Here is a 19,168-nt window from a genome sequence, read left to right on the forward strand (position 1 = left end):
AGTGCTCCGTCTCCCTCTTCTGCCTTCAGGGACAGCCTCTCTAGCCTCCGTGCGGCAGCGGCTTGCCCCGCTGTCCCCCGAGTTTGTGGGGCTGGCGGGGGGGAGAAGCAAGCTTGCTTCTCCACCCCCCCGCCAGCCTCCAGACCAGGTCGGGGAATAGCGGGGTGGCGGTGCTCCGCCTCCCCGCTATCCACCAAGCTTGTGGGGCTGGCAGGGGGGAGAAGCAAGCTTGCTTCTCTCCCCCCCCCCCAGCCTCCAGACCAGGTCGGGGAATAGCGGGGTGGCGGTGCTCCGCCTCCCCGCTATCCCCCGAGCTTGTGGGGCTGGCAGGGGGGAGAAGCAAACTTGCTTCTCCGCCCCCCCCCACCAGCCTCCAGACCAGGTCGAGGAATAGCGGGGTGGCGGCGCTGCGCCTCCCTGCTGTCCCCCGAGCTTTTGGGCTGCAGGCTGCTGCCCGCAAGCCTTGCGCGCCCGAGGGGGACTCCTGCCGGGTTTGCAAGACTTGCGGATAGCTTCCTGAAGCCTGGAGAGCGAGAGGGGTCAGTGCGCACCGACCCCTCTCGCTCTCCAGGCTTCAGCGAAAGCCTGCATTCGCCCCATAGGACGCACACACATTTCCCCTTCATTTTTGGAGGGGGGAAAGTGTGTCCTTTAGGGCGAAAAATACGGTATCTGGAGTTTTCAGCTCCTGCCTACCCGACCCAAAGCCTGACATACACACACAAAAACCCAGAACTGAAACGCAGCTTAAAACAAGCTATTTATTAAGGCAAAAATCCAGAGGGGTGTTTGAGTGCTTCTCCGACAGCGAGAGATCAATAACGGAGGTTTTTAATATTATTATTAAAAAACTGGCCCAAACTTTGCAGGTGTGCATGGAGATTTATTTATTTTCCATCTCGTTTTTTAAAAAAAGAACCGATTTGCCTCGAGGTCTTTTGTTTAAAAGCTGCGAGTTGTTGGCACAGATCGTCCCCCCCCCCCCCCCCAGATCGTGGGATTTTCGGAGCAAAGGGTGGTGCCGCGAAGAATTAGGACCTGAGTTTGGGGTCGGGGGGTCCTGATCCGCGTGGACCCGGGGCTGGTAAGAGGGCATACGGGGTGTCGTAGGCACAGAATTTCCAAATGGGGGGAAAAATAACACAACGCACACCGTGTATTCCTCCAATCGGCAAACCCCAACAGTCTAGAGGTCTGTGGCAGGCCCCCAGTCGTAACCGTAGTCTTGGTCCGACTCGGAGTCGTAGGTCTGAGCGTGGGTGAATTTCTTCCGCAGGGCATCGTGTTCATATTCCCTGGGGGGAGAGGAAAACCAGGTTGCAAAACTGAAGCAAAAGAGGATCTTTATTTCTAGTCGTTCAAGCCTACCGGACGGTACGATGCGGCCCCCCTGTGGCAGTTTATTTCCTGGTGTAAAAGGTAAAGGGACCCCTGACTATTAGGTTCAGTCGTGGCCGACTCTGGGGTTGCGGCGCTCATCTCGCTTTACTGGCTGAGGGAGCCGGCGTACAGCTTCCGGGTCATGTGGCCAGCAGGACTAAGCCGCTTCTGGGGAACGGGTAGCTGTGCGCAAGCTGCAGGAGGGCTCCCCCGGCTTGCGCAGAGCTGCCTCTTATCCCGAAGCCCCGGCGCGCTGAGCAGTCGCGCCGGGGCTTCGGGTAGCTGTGCGCAAGCCGCGGGAGGGCTCCCCCGGCTTGCGCAGAGCTGCCTCTTATCCCAAAGCTACCCGAAGCGACTGCTCAGCGCGCTGGGGCGTCGAGATAAGAGGCAGCGCTGCGCAAGCCGCAGGAGGGCTCCCCCGGCTTGCACAGAGCTGCCTCTTATCCTGAAGCCCCGCGCGCTGAGCAGTCGTGCCGTGGCTTCGGGTAGCTGTGCGCAAGCCGCGGGAGGGCACCCCCAGCTTGCGCAGAGCTGCCTCTTATCCTGAAGCCCCGCGCGCTGAGCAGTCACGCCGGGGCTTTGGGTAGCTGTGCGCAAGCCGCGGGAGGGCTCCCCCGGCTTTCGCAGAGCTGTCTCTTATCCCAAAGCCCCGGCGCGCTGAGCAGTCGTGCCGGGGCTTCGGGTAGCTGTGCGCAAGCCACGGGAGGGCTCCCCCGGCTTGCACAGAGCTGCCTCTTATCCTGAAGCCCCGCGCGCTGAGCAGTCGTGCCGTGGCTTCGGGTAGCTGTGCGCAAGCCGCGGGAGGGCACCCCCGGCTTGCGCAGAGCTGCCTCTTATCCTGAAGCCCCGCGCGCTGAGCAGTCACGCCGGGGCTTTGGGTAGCTGTGCGCAAGCCGCGGGAGGGCTCCCCCGGCTTTCGCAGAGCTGTCTCTTATCCCAAAGCCCCGGCGCGCTGAGCAGTCGTGCCGGGGCTTCGGGTAGCTGTGCGCAAGCCACGGGAGGGCTCCCCCAGCTTGCGCAGAGCTGTCTCTTATCCCGAAGCCCCGGCGCGCAGAGCAGTCGCGCCGGGGCTTCGGGTAGCTGTGCGCAAGCCGCAGGAGGGCTCCCCCGGCTTGCGCAGAGCTGTCTCTTATCCCGAAGCCCTGGCGCGCTGAGCAGTCGCGCCGGGGCTTCGGGTAGCTGTGCGCAAGCCACGGGAGGGCTCCCCCGGCTTGCGCAGAGCTGCCTCTTATCCCAAAGCTACCCGAAGCGACTGCTCAGCGCGCTGGGGCGTCCGGATAAGATGCAGCGCTGCGCAAGCCGTGGGAGCCCTCCCGCAGCTTGCACAGAGCTGCCTCTTATCCTAAAGCCCCGTGCGCTGAGCAGTCACGCCGGGGCTTCGGGTAGCTGTGCGCAAGCTGCGGGAGGGCTCCCCCGGCTTGCGCAGAGCTGTCTCTTATCCCGAAGCCCTGGCGCGCTGAGCAGTCGCGCCGGGGCTTCGGGTAGCTGTGCGCAAGCCACGGGAGGGCTCCCCCGGCTTGCGCAGAGCTGCCTCTTATCCCAAAGCTACCCGAAGCGACTGCTCAGCGCGCCGGGGCTTCGGGATAAGATGCAGCGCTGCGCAAGCCGTGGGAGCCCTCCCGCAGCTTGCACAGAGCTGCCTCTTATCCTAAAGCCCCGTGCGCTGAGCAGTCACGCCGGGGCTTCGGGTAGCTGTGCGCAAGCTGCGGGAGGGCTCCCCCGGCTTGCGCAGAGCTGTCTCTTATCCCGAAGCCCCAGCGCGCTGAGCAGTCGCGCCGGGGCTTCGGGTAGCTGTGCGCAAGCCGCGGGAGGGCTCCCCCAGCTTGCGCAGAGCTGCCTCTTATCCCGAAGCCCCGGCGCGCTGAGCAGTCGTGCCGGGGCTTCGGGTAGCTGTGCGCAAGCCGCGGGAGGGCTCCCCGGCTTGCGCAGAGCTGTCTCTTATCCCGAAGCCCAGGCGCGCTGAGCAGTCGCGCCGGGGCTTCGGGTAGCTGTGCGCAAGCCGCGGGAGGGCTCCCCCGGCTTGCGCAGAGCTGCCTCTTATCCCCAAGCCCCTTATCTCTGTGCCTTCTCCCTCTCTGCGCAGCGCCTCTCCTGTGAAGGAGAGGCGCTGCGCAGAGAGATAGAGAAGGTGCAGCGCCCCTTGAGCGAGAGGCGCCTGTTGTGCGAAGTCAGAGGAGGAACAGAAGGGACTCTTTCTGTTCCTCCTCCTCCCGCTTGGCAGCGACACGCCTGTCCAACGAAGCCCGAGGAGGAACAGAAGGGTCTCCTCCTGTTCCTTCTCCAGTTTCGCTGAAGGGCCCTGTGCCTTCTCCCTCTCTGCGCAGCGCCTTTCCTGTGAAGGAGAGGCGCTGCGCAGAGAGAGAGAAGGCGCAGCGCCCCTTCAGCGACGCGTCTCTCCTGGCTTCTGCTTTAGCCCTGCGCAGCCTCTTCAGGCAGGGGGAGCCTTCATCCCGCTGCCCTGTAGAGGCTTGGCACGGCTATCCCAGAAGCCAGAACAGTCACACGGTATCCCAGAAGCCAGTTCCCTCTTGCTCTTCTGGCTTCTGGGGTTCAGAATATTTTTTTCTTGTTTTCCGCCTCCCAAAACTAGGTGTGCCCTACAGTCCGGTGCGCCCTGTGGTGCGAAAAATACGGTACATTTCCAAAATATAACATAAAAAACAAATAAAATAAAACCTACATGCAGCAACAGTGTTTTGTGTTGTGTAGGCTCCTGTGATGTAAGTCATGGGCCCCGCCTGCTTGCCTGCTCCCTAAAACATCACTGGTTTGCTCCTTTCTATATTTAGGGATGCCGGTGGCGCTGTGGGTTAAACCACAGAGCCTAGGGCTTGCCAATCAGAAGGTCGGCGCTTTGAATCCCCGTGATGGGGTGAGCTCCCGTTGCTCGGTCCCTGCTCCTGCCAACCTAGCAGTTCGAAAGCACTTCAAAGTACAAGTAGATAAATAGGTACCACTCCAGCGGGAAGGTAAACGGCGTTTCTGTGCTCTGCTCTGGTTCGCCAGAAGCGGCTTAGTCCTGCTGGCCACATGACCGGGAAGCTGTACGCCGGATCCCTCGGCCAGTAAAGCGAGATGAGCGCCGCAACCCCAGAGTCGGCCACGAGTGGACCTAATGGTCAGGGGTCCCTTTACCTTTATATATAGGGTGCCTACATTCTGCATGGACTGGTTGCACGGCAACATATGCAAATAGCTTGAGATACCTATGAGGTCCATAAATTACCATATAGCATAGGTTCAACACAGAAAACAGCAACAGTTTCTTGACAAAGGACAGCTGGACATATAAAGGGCCCCATTACCTTCAGTAGCTTAGGACCTCATCGGACCTAATCCGGCCCTGGTCGGAGGGCTGCCAAAAACTGACAATGTGGACTAGTAACTTGAGCAATCATTCACAACTGCAGCCAGCGCACAGGATCGTTGGATCGTTGACCGGCCAACCGCCCTCTTTTAAAACTTTTGCTGCAGCCCCTAACCCGTCTCCTCGACCCCCAAACTCTTCACCTCGTGCCCTTGGAAACCAAAAATCAGCCCTCCCACTCGGGTGGTCATTTTCCCAGTACCCCAGAATGCAAAAAGCAAGTTTGGAGGCGCTACCTGATTCCGTAGTCTTCCATCCATTGGCCTTGGGGTTGCTGGTTGCCGTCGTGCTGGAGAGGGAAGAAAGAGGAATCAGCAGGTGAGAACCACAGGTCTTAAAATGGGTGGTTTCCCAACAGCTGAGGCTCCGGATGTCGCCAGGACTACAACTCCCATCATCCCTGCTCGCTAGGCATGATGGGTGTTGTAGTCCGACGGCAACCGGGGACCCAAAGTTTGGGATTCAAGGCGAATCGCTTCCCATTTGCACCATTGTTTTCAAAACCGGGTTCGGGGTTTTTAATTTGCTGGAAGCAGCCCAGAGCGGCTGCGGCGACCCAGTCCGATGGGCGATGTACAAATAATAAAATTATCGCAAGCTGTGATGGCTAGGCTCTGCCTTTGTGGTCAGGGGCAGTGACGCTTTTGAAGAACAGCCGCTGGAAACCACAGGAGGAGAGGGGCGCACTGGACCATAGCTCACATCTGACGGGAGGGTGTTCCACAGGGCGGGCGCCACCACCGAGAAGGCCCTCTGCCTGGTTCCCTGTAACCTCACTTCTCGCAATGAGGGAACTGCCAGAAGACCCTCAGAGCTGGACCTCAGTGCCTGGGCAGAACGATGGGGGTGGAGACGCTCCTTCAGGGATACTGGGCCGTTTAGGGCTTTCAAGGTCAGCACCAACACTTTGAATTGTGCTCAGAAATGTCCTGGGAGCCAATGCAGATCTCTCAGGACCGGTGTTATGTGGTCCCAGCGGCCATTCCCAGTCCCCAGTCTGACTGCCGCATTCTGGATTAGTTGTAGTTTCCGTGTCACCTTCAAAGGTAGCCCCACGTAGAGCGCATTGCAGTATTCCAAGCGGGAGATAACCAGAGCATGCACCACTCTGGCCAGACAGTCTGTGGGCAGGGAGGGTCTCAGCCTGCGTACCAGATGGTTTGAATTTATATACCTCCCTATACCTGGGCGTATAGGTTCAGGGAATAAAATAAAGATATAAAACCACAAAATACCTAATAAAAACAGCAACCCAATACCCCTCCCTCCTCACACACAAAAAACACATTTTAAAAGGGCAGAGGATGCAAATCGGAACAGCCAAAGGCCTGGTTGGAAAGGAACTTTTTTTGCCTGGTGCCTAAAGGTGTGTAATGAAGGCGCCAGGCAAACTTCCCTGGGGAGAGCGTTCCACAGACGGGGAGCCACTGCAGAGAAGGCCCCGTTCTCGTGTTGCTACCCTCCGGACCTCTAGAGGAAGAGGCACACGAAGGAAGGCCTCAGAAGATGATCTCAGGGTCCGGGTAGGTTCATATGGAAAGAGGCGTTCGCTGAGGCATTGCGGTCCTGAGCAGCTTAAGGCTTTATGGGTCAAAACCAGCACTTTGAACTGGGCCCGGAAACTAATTGGTAGCCAGTGCAGGCGGACCAGGACTGGGGTAATGCGCTCAAACTGTTCTGTTTCTTGCTACAGTAACACCCTCATCACATGGGCTGCCCAGCAATGCAGCAGAACGGGGATCAGGTTGGAGTAGATGACCCCTAGGAACCCATTTGGGGGCTCCTTACCTGCTTAACTAGGGACGCGGGTGGCACTGTGGGTTAAACCACAGAGCCTAGGGCTTGCCGATCAGAAGGTCGGCAGTTCGAATCCCCGCAATGACGGGGTGAGCTCCCGTTGCTCGGTCCCTGCTCCTGCCCACCTAGCAGTTCGAAAGCACCTCAAAGTGCAAGTAGATAAATAGGTACCACTCCGGCGGAAAGGTAAACGGCGTTTTCGTGCGCTGCTCTGGTTCACCAGAAGCGGCTTAGTCCTGCTGGCCACATGACCCGGAAGCTGAACGCCGGCTCCCTCGGCCAGTAAAGCGAGATGAGCGCCGCAACCCCAGAGTCGGCCACGACTGGACCCAATGGTCAGGGGTCCCTTTACCCTTACCTGCTTCACTGGGTAAGCCAAAGCAGCCGCTACTCTCTCGCTGAGGTTCTGATCCGTGGTTTGCTCGGTGGGTTCCGAGGAGCGAGCCAGGGCCGGCTCCTGATAGGATTCGTCCAGCTCCTGGTCAGTGTAAGCTTCGCCTTCTGCGTCCGTCTCATCGTAGTCACTGTTGGCTCGGCTATCACAGGTCAAGTAGCCCGGGCTGGTGGGAGAGGGCTGGTTCAGCAGGTCCAAGCCTTCCTCGGCTGGAATATCCACCTGGGCGGAAAAGGGAGGCAGGTGAGTTTATTTTAACCTAACCTGAGTATCACTCACCGTATTTTTCGCTCTATAAGACGCACCAGACCACAAGACGCACCTAGTTTTTGGAGGAGGAAAACAAGAAAAAATATATTCTGAGTCTCAGAAGCCAGAACAGCAAGAGGGATCGCTGCGCAGTGAAAGCAGCAATCCCTCTTGCTGTTCTGGCTTCTGGGATAGCTGCGCAGCCTGCATTCGCTCCATAACACACACACACATTTCCCCTTACTTTTTAGGAGGGAAAAAGTGAGTCTTATAGAGCAAAAAATACGGTAATGATTAAAAAAACAAACCTCAAAGCCGTTTATACAAAATATAAATTTACTCCTTGCACATGGTGTGTCGCTCTGGAATTCTAATAGCCCGCCCCCAAGCCGGTCCGTTTTTAAAAACCACAGCGCATAAAAACACAGGGCAGCTTCTGAAAGTTGTTAAAATATGGGCAGTTTTGAAAAAGGTGTTAGGGGAACTTGCAGTTTGGGTGAATTAGGCCGGAACGATCACTTACAGTTACTGGAGAGGCTATATTTACGCGGGAACGGATTCCTCTCGTCGGGAACCATTTACAGGATGAGCAGAGACGAAAGGTTTTGCCTCTCAACACGCTGGGAGAGAACAGCTAAACAGCTCTGTGACCCTGCGGCAGGATTTAGCCGAGGCAGAAAGGCTACGAAACAATTTCTAGACAAAACAGCACTTTTGCAGGGTTCAAGGCAACACACGCCTTAGCCAGAAGTCCAGAAGAAGAAAAGATATTTTGCTTTTCTGCAATAACACCCGCCTTCTCAAATAGTTTTGCATTCTCAGGCGAGGCAGTGGCAATTTGCAGACAGCTCAGACCGTCAGCCAACGATGCTATCTTTGCTGCACGTTCTTGAGAAGCAGATAAGTTTACACCAATGTGTTTAGTCTTTGGGTTTATCTTCTCAGGCTGTGACAGCCTCCACGGTCCTCAGAGAGATTAGCTGCTGCTGTTTCTAAGACTTTCTTGTCTTTTGCGATCCCTCGTAGCCGAGTAAGATTGTCGTTCCCCAAACACGGTTTTAGCAGTGAGTCCGTAAGTGACTATGGAGGCCAATTCTGGATCCACACATCCTTCCACAGTGGGGACATTAGTTTCCGGGCGGGAGTTGATCCCGGTGAGGGTTTGCCAAGCGTGCCTTCCTCTTAGCACGTTTCTCCCTTGCGTCCTGAGTTCGAGTGTCTTCAAAGCCCAGGACACCTTTGGTAAAGGCTGTTCTCCAACTGGAGCGCTCGCAGGTCAGTGTAATTGCTGGTGTTTATACTACTTTTGCCTTGAGACAGTCTTTAAACCTCTTTTGTTGACCACCAGCATTACGCTTTCCATTTTTAAGTTCGGAATAGAGTAGTTGCTTTGGAAGACGATCATCAAGCATCCGAACAACATGACCGGTCCAACGAAGTTGATGTTGAAGAATCATCGCTTTGACACGGGTGATCTTGGCTTCTTCCAGTACACTGGCATTAGTTCACCTCTTCCCAAGTGATGTGTAATATTTTTTTGAGATACCGTTGATGGAATCTTTAGAGAAGTTGGAGATGGCGTTTATACGTGGTCCCCGTTTCACAAGCATACAGTCAGGGTGGTAGTACAAGAGCTTTGTAAACGAGCATTTTGGTTTCCCTGCGAATGTCCCGGTCCTCAAACACTCTGCGCTTCAATCGGGAGAAAGCCGCACTCGCAGAGCTCAGGCGATGCTGGATTTTGGCATCAATGTCGGGCCTTGTGGAAAGATAACTGCCCACGTAGGAGAAGTTTCCAAGACCACGCAGTGGTTGAAAAAGCCATTGTGTTTCTCGGCAGGCAGAGATCGCAATAAGGGATTTAGCATTCGCAGAAGACAGCGAAATGGAGGATTGCTTCTTGTATGGCCAGCTGATCATGCCTTGACCAAACTGAAACAGGTAACCACTGGTAGATTTCTTGCCTGCGGCATCTCTTGCCCATTGGGCATCAACGTAACCAAACCAGAGCTTGCTCGTCAGCTAGAAGATGAAGTTGAAGAGACACCTTTTAGGTGTGCATGAGTTGCTGGACAGAACGTCAAATCAGCTCGAGTAGGGCGTAGGCATAGGACGTCAACAGACAAGCCCCCAACAGAATGCCCATTGCCTTTCTGTATTGCTTCTTATTAGGGACGTGGGTGGCGCTGTGGGTTAAACCACAGAGCCTAGGACTTGCCGATCAGAAGGTTGGCGGTTCGAGTCCCCGTAACAACAGGGTGAGCTCCCGTTGCTCAGTCCCAGCTCCTGCCAACCTAGCAGTTCAAAAGCACCTCAAAGTGCAAGTAGATAAATAGGTACCGTTCCAGCGGGAAGGTAAACGGCATTTCCGTGCGCTGCTCTGGTTCGCCAGAAGCGGCTTAGTCCTGCTGGCCACATGACCCGGAAGCTGTACGCTGGCTCCCTCGGCCAATAAAACGAGATGAGCGCCGCAACCCCAGAGTCGGTCATGACGGGACCTAACGGTCAGGGGACCCTTTACCTTTTATTGCTCCTTATTGGGCAAAGGCACAGAAGAGCCAAGATTTTCCAAAACTTGACCCCCAAGAGTATCTCAAAAACCTTGGCTTCCGACATTCAAAATCGCACACGCCAAAAAAGCAAGCAATTTTGCCATTTTCTGCGACTGGTTGAGAAGGAAAATTGTCAGAGTGTTAATGCTCAATTTGTGTCCCAAGACACAAGGTCTTGTGAGGTTGGCAAGGTCTTTGAATTGCTGAGAGAGCTTGTGAAGAGCGGAGCTTCATCTTGGTCCTAGCAGGCCATCGTAAAGGACCATGTAGGTCCACCTGAAATCCCGAAGCTTGGGGTACAAACAGGGATCGCGTTTGCTTTGAGAAAACGCTTCCACGAGTCAAGACACTGTTGATTTCTCTTTCCAAGCTCCAGCAAGCTTGCTCAGGACCATAGGTGCTTTTTGCAAAGCTCGCAGACAGGATCAGGGTCGTTTGGCTCTTTAAAAGCAGGTTGGCTCCTGCAGAGATCCTCTTTGAGATAATACAAAAAGACCGGTTTTTTGGCGCTTTTCTGCTTTGCAAGGTCTCGCCAAACCTCTGCAAAGTCTGGGTTTGTATCTGTGAACTCAGCACTATGCTGAAATCGCTTGCATCCACCAAGACTTTGACTCTGCTGTGATAACAGATGAATGTCACAGGGTGTCTGGAGCACAGTCTACTCCTGTTGTGTTGGATGAATTTCAGCTGGTAAGGTTCAAGGATGTGGACGCTCAGATCAGTCAGGGTGACCAGTCGGGGTCTAGACCCTTGCCCCTCTTGGCTGATAAAAAACATCAGGGAGGGAACAGCTGGCTGGGCCAGGGAGGTGATAAATGCCTCTTTACGAAAAGGGGTGGTCCCTGCCTGTTTGAAGTAGGCTGTTGTAAAACCACTTCCTTAAGAAACCTTCCCTGGATTCGAGAAAACAGAAACTACCGGCCAGTTGCTAATCTCCCTTTCCTGGAACACATTGGCGACTAATATACACACAATAATTACCAAAATGATTATGCATTCTTTGTCAATCTTCTGAGAAAAATGCAAAGCCACACAGACTTGCGAACTACCCAGTTTGCAAGTCTCCATCCTGTTTCAGCCTAATTGAATACCGTTTCCCCAATCCTCTGGTGTGTATTATCAGTGATTCTTCCAGCGAAAGACAACGCCTTTTGCTTGCTTGCCCTTCATTATCCGATTGCGCAAAATCAGCAGCGGGCTGGGAGATTCTCTATCTTAAACATCCACAGTTGAAAAATCTGCTCCTTCGACTTGGGGATTACTGCCCTTGCCATTGTTCATCTCTCTGCAAGTTCCAGTTCTTAGCAATGCAAAACTTCCCCTTCTACTTTCCAATAGCCTTTGGGGCGAGGCACACCTAGGATTTTTGCTTTTGCAGATTCCTTCCTTCCTTGCAACCGGCTCTTTCTTCCTAGTCCAGTCCACCCATCCTTTCTCTTCACTTCTCTTGAAATCCACTCCCCTTCTCGCTGGCTTTCTTGCTGGAATGGGAAGGCTTTTGGAAAGGAAACTTTGGGAAAATCCGTTTGGGGTTCCAAACAAACGCCTGGGCCCATAACCTGTTAGAAATGCTTGCTGCTTGGGTCAATAAGATTTATTTGATCACTTACAGTTTCTGGAGTTCAGAGGCTTTATTCATGAAACAACTTTATAGGATGAGTAAAGATGAAAGAGACAAAGACACGTTGGGAGAGAACAAGAATATTACTTGGAACCGGTGATGTTTAGATTGCCCTCCAGTAGTTTAAAGCAACTCATGCATTAACTAGAAGCTCAGAAGCAGGAAATGTATTTGCTTTTCTCCAACAAAAATCAGGGCGGTTTCGAAAGGTTCAGTTCACCATCTTGATTCAAAATAACCCCCCGTTTTATCCAAATATAGAGGAAAACCAGTTCCCTGATCTCAGGACGGATTGTGCAAAATCTGGATCAAATCAGGCATCCAAATATAGATGAAACCAGCTCCTGATCTCAGGAACTGTCATGCAAAGTTTGGTCACGATATCCTAAGAGGTGTTCAAATCCAGAGTGACTGGGCAGCCGTCCAAATTGCACAGAAGATACATTAAAATTATCAGTTAAAAGCCAGAAGTTAAAAACCAAGCGGACCTAAAAAATAATAAATTCAAAACATCAATAAAGCCAGCTGTTCAAAATATACATTACAAGGAGAATTTACCTATTAAAATGCATGCCAACTTATACATTTGAGTAGAAGTTGTTGGAGATCATTGGACAGGCATTTATTGATTTTGTTCCGTTTGAAATGTGTTTCTTGTAAAACACCTCAAAGCAATTTCACAAGGAAAAGCATCAGCAATAAAAACAATTAGAACGTTTTGTTAAAAACCCAATGAAAACCAGTTTCACCTGTAAGATCATTGAGGGCAGAGAAAAGAAATATCTAAGAAAACAGGAAATTTTCTGCAAATGTGTTAGAATTTTCTGCAAATTTTCTGCAAATGTGCTAGATGGAAGTTATTTTCTGCAAATGTGCTAGATGGAAGTTATTGCCCATAAGCTTAAAAGGTTTCCTGGAGAAGGTCGCAAACTTCCTCGTTCTTTTTTAAAAACACAACCCCAAAATCGGTCCAATGAAAAAGAGAGAGTAAGAAAACATTATTACAGAGAGACACCAGATGGCAAAAAGCAGCTCAAAAAATGCAAACAATTGGAAGCCCATTCTTTAATGATAAAAAGGTAAAGGTACCCCTGCCCGTACGGGCCAGTCTTGACAGACTCTAGGGTTGTGCGCCCATCTCACTCAAAGAGGCCAAGGGCCAGCGCTGTCCGGAGACACTTCCGGGTCACGTGGCCAGCGTGACATCGCTGCTCTGGCGAGCCAGAGCCACACACGGAAACGCCGTTTACCTTCCCACTAGTAAGCGGTCCCTATTTATCTACTTGCACCCGGAGGTGCTTTCGAACTGCTAGGTTGGCAGGCGCTGGGACCGAACGACGGGAGCGCACCCCGCCGCGGGGATTCGAACCATCGACCTTCCGATCGGCAAGTCCTAGGCACTGAGGCTTTTACCCACAGCGCCACCCGCGTCCCTTCTATTCTTTAATGATGCACAATGCTAAAAACAAATTAATATTATTAATTAGTATGAGTTAGTACTACTAATTAGTAGTATTAATCGGAAGCCAACCGTTCTTCTTTGAAAACGCGATCGTGCAGCATGTTGTATGCTGAAAGAAAATGATAGCTGTACCTCGGCTCCCGAACAATCAAAAACAAGAAGTGACTGTTCCGGTTTTCGAACATCCGACGGGGCTTCAGGACCTTCCCGCAGCCAATCAGAAGCCATGCTTTGGTTTTCCAACGCTTTGGAAGTCGAACAGACTTCCGGAACGGATTCTGTTTGACTTCTGAGGTACGACTGTATATGAAAATGATGAACCGGTGGTATTTGATTCCTAGTAAGTTAGCAAAAATGTATAGGACAAGTACGAATACCTGCCGGAAATGTAAAGACAAAGAAGGTACCTTTCATCATGTGTGGTGGACGTGTAAGGTAATAAAAAAAATTCTGGGAGATGATATATAATGAAATGGAAAAAAAGTGTTTAAAATAACTTTTGTTAAATAAAACAGAAGCTTTTTTAATTAGGAATTATAGGTACCGAGATTCCAAAGGACTAGAAAAGACAACAAGCCGCAAAATTAACTGGAAAGCTCAGGAACAAAGAGGATAAGAACTTTTAAAAAGAATGGGGGTAAATTATAATTTATTTAGGAAATCATTGCAAGCAGATGAAAACATTAGCAGAGTTTTAATCTCACTTATAAGGTAACAAAGACTAGGGGGAATTTGGACGGAGAAAAAATGTGGATAATGGATTGTTATACTGTTGTAAATATTGACATTAGGACCCATGGAGGGGATGGAGGGGGGGAAGTCTTGAGATTCAGAACAATCTCTTTATATGGATTTTTAATTGATTTTGCTGTAAGTTTATATTTTTGTAACGGCTTGGCTCTCCCACAGAAGCGAGACAGCAGCAGTAATTATCTCAGGTTTATTGCTCAAACACATAAATCACTCCAGAGCTCCTTCACGCCGTGTCTGACTCCAAGTTTGCAGTTGCTGAGCCTAAACTCTGCCCCTTCCTCTTCCAACAGGGGAAAAAACCCTTTCGCTTCCGCTCTTTTCCCCTCCTCTCACTGACCTTCGAGTTTTTGGGCTAGCTATTCCTGGCCTGGCCAATAGAAGGGGAAGAAATGGAGGCAGTGAGAGATTTCACATTGGGCTCCATGATCACTGCAGATGGTGACAGCAGTCACGAAATTAAAAGACGCCTGCTTCTGGGGAGAAAAGCGATGACAAACCTGGACAGCATCTTAAAAAGCAGAGACATCACCTTGCCAACAAAGGTCCGTATAGTTCAAGCTCTGGTTTTCCCAGTAGTGATGTATGGAAGTGAGAGCTGGACCATAAAGAAGGCTGATGGCCGAAGAATGGATGCTTTTGAATTCTGATGCTGGAGGAGACTCTTGAGAGTCCCATGGACTGCAAGAAGATCCAACCTCTCCATTCGGAAGGAAATCAGCCCTGAGTGCTCACTGGAAGGACAGATCCTGAAGCTGAGGCTCCAAGACTTTGGCCACCTCAGGAGAAGAGAAGACTCCCTGGAAAAGACCCTGATGTTGGGAAAGATGGAGGGCGCAAGGAGAAGGGGACGACAGAGGACGAGATGGTGGGACAGTGTTCTCGAAGCTACGAACATGAGTTTGACCAAACTGCGGGAGGCAGTGGAAGACAGGAGGGCCTGGCGTGCTCTGGTCCAGGGGGTCACGAAGAGGCAGACACGACTAAACAACAACAACAATTCCTGGCTTCTCCCCTTCCGTCTCCGAGCTAAGAGTGGAATTTTGTGGACCTTTGCTATCTGCTGCCTGCTCTCTGTTCTCTGAAGCTATGGCACTCGGCTGCCTCACCTCCCTCTCACATCCCAGCTCACATTCCAATCTCCTCATCTCTCTTTGCCTGCTTTCATTCCCAGCCTCTCTCAGCTCCGGAACGAAGCTGACATTTTAAAAAATCAAATGTAAACTGTTTCATTAAAAAAGAGAAAACGCCAGCGTGCCACAACCGCAGCGTAAGACGTGAGATCCAGGTTCCGATACCCCAGACGGCACCCACCTGCTCCTCTGTCGTCCATACGGGTCGGGCTTGCTGCACCCGGATGATGTCCTTGAGGCTCTGGTACCAACTGTTGGAGCCGCCAGCCAGGCTGATGGTGGCCGTGAAGATGTGGCTCCAGTCCTTCCGCATCTTGCCAGCCTGGGCGTAGAGGCGGCGCGAGCTTTTCTTGGATTCCGGGGCCAGCCACTGGCGCATGGCTTTGACGCCCTGGCGGCTGTCCGGCTCGCAGAAGACCACGATGGGGAAGTACTGGACGTAGTTGAGTCTCTCCACGGCTGCCGGGGTGATGTCCAGAAGCGCGTGTTTATCCTGGGAGACAGGAAAGCGACAGATGAGGCCGTCAATCATGCATCCAGGGCAGCTATCTATCAGCTCCATCTGAAACCAGGTGCGCAGCCTGGTTGGCATTTTGGACTCACAGCTGTCCATAGAGGCGCAGGTCCATTCTGCGTCCAGGGCGGCTGTCTGCCAACTCCATCTGAGACCCTCCCTGCCCGCAGACTGCCTGGCCAGAGTGGTGCATGCTCTGGTTATCTCCCGCTTGGACTACTGCAATGCGCTCTCCGTGGGGCTACCTTTGAAGGTGACCCGGAAACTGCAACTAATCCAGAATGCGGCAGCCAGACTGGGGACTGGGAGCAGCCGCCGAGACCACATAACACCGGTCCTGAGAGATCTGCATTGGCTCCCAGGATGTTTCTGAGCACAATTCAAAGTATTGGTGCTGATCTTGAAAGCCCTAAACGGCCCAGTAGACCTGAAGGGACGTCTCCACCCCCGTCCATCTCTCGAGGGTCTTCTGGCGGTTCCCTCCCTGCGAGAAGCCAAGTTACAGGGAACCAGGCAGAGGGCCTTCTCGGTGGTGGCACCCTCCCTGAGGAACGCCCTTCCACCAGAGGCCAAAGAAGTAAACAACTACCTGACTTTTAGAAGACATCTGAAGACCCTCCCTGCCCGCAGACTGTCTGGCCAGAGTGGTGCATGCTCTGGTTATCTCCCGCTTGGACTACTGCAATGCGCTCTCTGTGGGGCAACCTTTGAAGGTCACTCGGAAACTGCAACTAATCCAGAATGCGGCAGCTGGACTGGTGACTGAGAACCGCCGGAACCATATGGGACTCACAGTCATTTTGGACTCACAGCTGTCCATGGAGGCGCAGGTCAATTCTGTGTCCAGGGCAGCCATCCCCCAGCTTCATCTGGTACGCAGGATGAGACCCTGCCTGCCTGCGCATTGTCTCTCCAGAGTGGTGCATGCTCTGGTTATCTCCCGCTTGGACTACTGCCATGCGCTCTACGTGGGGCTACCTTTGAAGGTGACCCGGAAACTGCAACTAATCCAGAATGCGGCAGCTGGACTGGGGACTGGGAGGGGTCGCCGAGACCACATAACACCGGTCCTGAAAGACCTACATTGGCTCCCAGCACATTTCCGAGCACAATTCAAAGTGTTGGTGCTGACCTTGAAAGCCCTAAACAGCCCAGTATCCCTGAAGGAGTGTCTCAACCCCCATCGTCCAGCCCAGACACTGAGGTCCAGCTCCGAGGGCCTTCTGGTGGTTCCCTCCCTGCGAGAAGTGAGGTTACAGGCAACCAGGCACAGGGCATTCTTGGTGGTGGCGCCCCCCCTGTGGAACACCCTCCCACCAGATGTCAAGGAGATAAACAACTATCTGACTTTTAGAAGACATCTGAAAGCAGCCCTGTATTTATAATGTGTGATGTTTAAATCTGATTTAAAAGACAAGACATTGCATGGTTCAGGAGAAATAAATAATAATAATAATAATAATAATAATAATAATAATAATAATAATATTTATACCCCACCCATCTGGCTGGGTTTCCCCAGCCACTCTGGGCAGCTTCCAACCAAATATTAAAAACAATACAGCGTCAGACATTAAAAACATCCCTAAACAGGGCTGCCTTCAGTTGTCTTTTGAAAGTAAAATAGTTGTTTATTGCCTTGACATCTGCTCAGTTGGCCCCTTTGCTGCAAGGAGCAGCACCCAGAGTCTCCAAGTACAGATGGTGACCTTCCCTAGAAAGCTTCTGCCAATCAGTGTGGACAATGCTAAGCTGGAGTGACCAATGCATTGACCTGACAGAAGGCGGCTTCCTGTTTAAATCACCCCTCTGTTGAGAGCCAGTGTGGTGTAGTGGTTAAGAGCGGTGGACTTGTAATCTGGGGAACCGGGTTCGATTCTCTGCTCCTCCACATGCAGCTGCTGGGTGACCTTGGGCCAGTCACACTTCTCTGAAGTCTCTCAGCCCCACTCCCCTCACAGAGTGTTTGTTGTGGGGGAGGAAGGGAAAGGAGAATGTGAGCCGCTTTGGGACTCCTTAAAGGGAGTGAAAGGTGGGATATCAAATCCAAACTCTTCTTCTTCTTTTTCTGTTCAGAACTGTGGTGGCCACGTGGGATTGCAATGAGGAATTATGAAAACGTAGCAAGCCATTGTGTCAGCAATGAACGCATTGCTTTGACTGGGCTTGAGCCATTTCACACGAGTTCTGATTCCATCCCACAAGACTCTGCATCTCTGTCCATTTTCTGTACTGTCCATTTTCTATGCCTGACAGGCACATAAAGGTAAAGGGACCCCTGACCATTAGGTCCAGTCATGGCCGACTCTGGGGTTGCGGCGCTCATCTCGCTTTACTGGCCGAGGGAGCCGGCGTACAGCTTCCAGGTCGTGTGGCCAGCAGGACGAAGCCGCTTCTGGCGAACCAGAGCAGCGCACGGAAACGCCGTTTACCTTCCCGCTGGAGCGGTACCTATTGATCTACTTGCACTTTGAAGTGCTTTCGAACTGCTAGGTTGGCAGGAGCAGGGACCGAGCAACGGGAGCTCACCCCGTCATTGCGGGGATTCGAACCGCCGACCTTCTGATCGGCAAGTCCTAGGCTCTGTGGTTTAACCCACAGCGCCACCTGCGTCTAAGCATTCTAAAACACAGACCAGTTGCTTCACCAGGCATCCTGGGTCATAAAGACAGAAGGTAGCTCTGATGCAGCTTTTGTTAGTTTAGTTAATCTTAGGGCCAGGGAGACAGTTCAGGAAACAGAGTTCACAAGGATATGGTAAATACTATATTGTCCTGTTTACTGCCTGTTTATGACCTCCGGGGTTTGCTAAATGCATTCCTCCTTGATTCCTGTTTAATTTATGCATGCTCAAAGTAGTCTTTGTAGTTAAAAGGATTTCTTGGATCTAACTTCGTACCCACATGGTGGTTGTTTTTGAAATGCTCTGAGGACCTCGGATTGGTTCTTACAAGCGCTGTGTTAAAAGTTATTTTGTTAATAAAAGGGACCTGGGCCAGGGTGTGAGAGATTATTATTGGCACATTCTCCAAGCCTCGTGCGTTTTGTTTTAATCAGGGTCCGCTCCTTTCCTTCGCCTTCAGAACACAACACAGAACCATGAGGACTAGCGTCTTATTTTGACGGGAAGGGCTATAGAGCGAGGGGGCATCTGCTTCCCACCCCCTTGGACCCGGGTTTTGTGACGTTCCCGCCACCTCAGACCTCTAACCTGTTTTGCAATGTGCCACACAGAGTCCAGCTTGATAACCTTCGACGAGCTTCCTTCTCTTGCCACGCTCTCTAAAAATGGGGAGAGAAAGAGAGAGAGAGATGGATATTGTTTTTCCATCTTTGACTGCGCAAGAGTCGGTCAAAGCACAGTGAGTCGGACTACATATGAAGACCTGGCCCTCCCGGCCCCACCGGAGCATAGCTGTCAACTTACAGATTTGAAAATAAGGGACCAGCAGCCTCGAAAATAAGGGATCAGCAGCCAAAATAAGGGATTTTCCAAGCACAGGTATGTTCAACTTCTGAGCCCCTCCGAGCCAAAGGCAGAAAGCCCAGCCAGCAGCCAAATGAAGCCTCAAGCGGTGGTTCCCACAGCGCAGCAACCCGGCAAAGGGGATGCAGCGAGGAAAACCACCATCACCTCTCCGCTGGGAAGCGCTGAGCAAAGGCGAGTCCCCAGGCAAGGCGGCCGATTTGATCGGCATAAGGCATGCAAGCTCCACCCCCCAGTCGTTCTTAGACTCCTTATTGGGTGAGCAACGCAGCCAAGCAACACGGTTGGAGCCTCCCTCTTCCCTGGCCGGCAGGGAGGGAGGGAGAGGAGCTGCTTCCTTTGAAACCCGGGAAATTCAAGGGACATCATCAATAAGGGACAGCAGCAGGACACGGCACTGGGATAAGGGAGTTTCCCACCAAATAAGGGACGGTTGACAGCTATGCACCGGACTCGGGTCGT

At 52.3% G+C, this 19,168-nt stretch overlaps 2 protein-coding genes across 6 annotated transcripts in view; one reads left to right on the forward strand and one right to left on the reverse strand.

Moving 5' to 3' along the window:
• Nucleotides 1–19,168, forward strand: part of GAMT (guanidinoacetate N-methyltransferase) — a 230,584-nt gene that overhangs the window by 25,537 nt on the left and 185,879 nt on the right. The window lies entirely within an intron of this gene.
• Nucleotides 748–19,168, reverse strand: part of TJP3 (tight junction protein 3) — a 60,002-nt gene continuing 41,581 nt past the window's right edge. For all 4 annotated transcript variants that reach the window (XM_083421451.1, XM_083421449.1, XM_083421452.1 and 1 more), the window contains exons 16-20: nt 18,431–18,501; nt 14,887–15,198; nt 6,903–7,160; nt 4,984–5,036; nt 748–1,295 (exon numbers count right to left, since the gene is read on the reverse strand). In XM_083421451.1, the coding sequence (XP_083277577.1) occupies nt 1,187–1,295; nt 4,984–5,036; nt 6,903–7,160; nt 14,887–15,198; nt 18,431–18,501 (803 nt within the window). In that variant the 3' untranslated portion in view covers nt 748–1,186. The remainder of the gene's footprint in view (nt 1,296–4,983; nt 5,037–6,902; nt 7,161–14,886; nt 15,199–18,430; nt 18,502–19,168) is intronic.

This window comes from Podarcis tiliguerta, assembly GCF_965153285.1.
Source record: "Podarcis tiliguerta genome assembly, chromosome: 18".
NCBI lineage: Eukaryota > Metazoa > Chordata > Lepidosauria > Squamata > Lacertidae > Podarcis > Podarcis tiliguerta.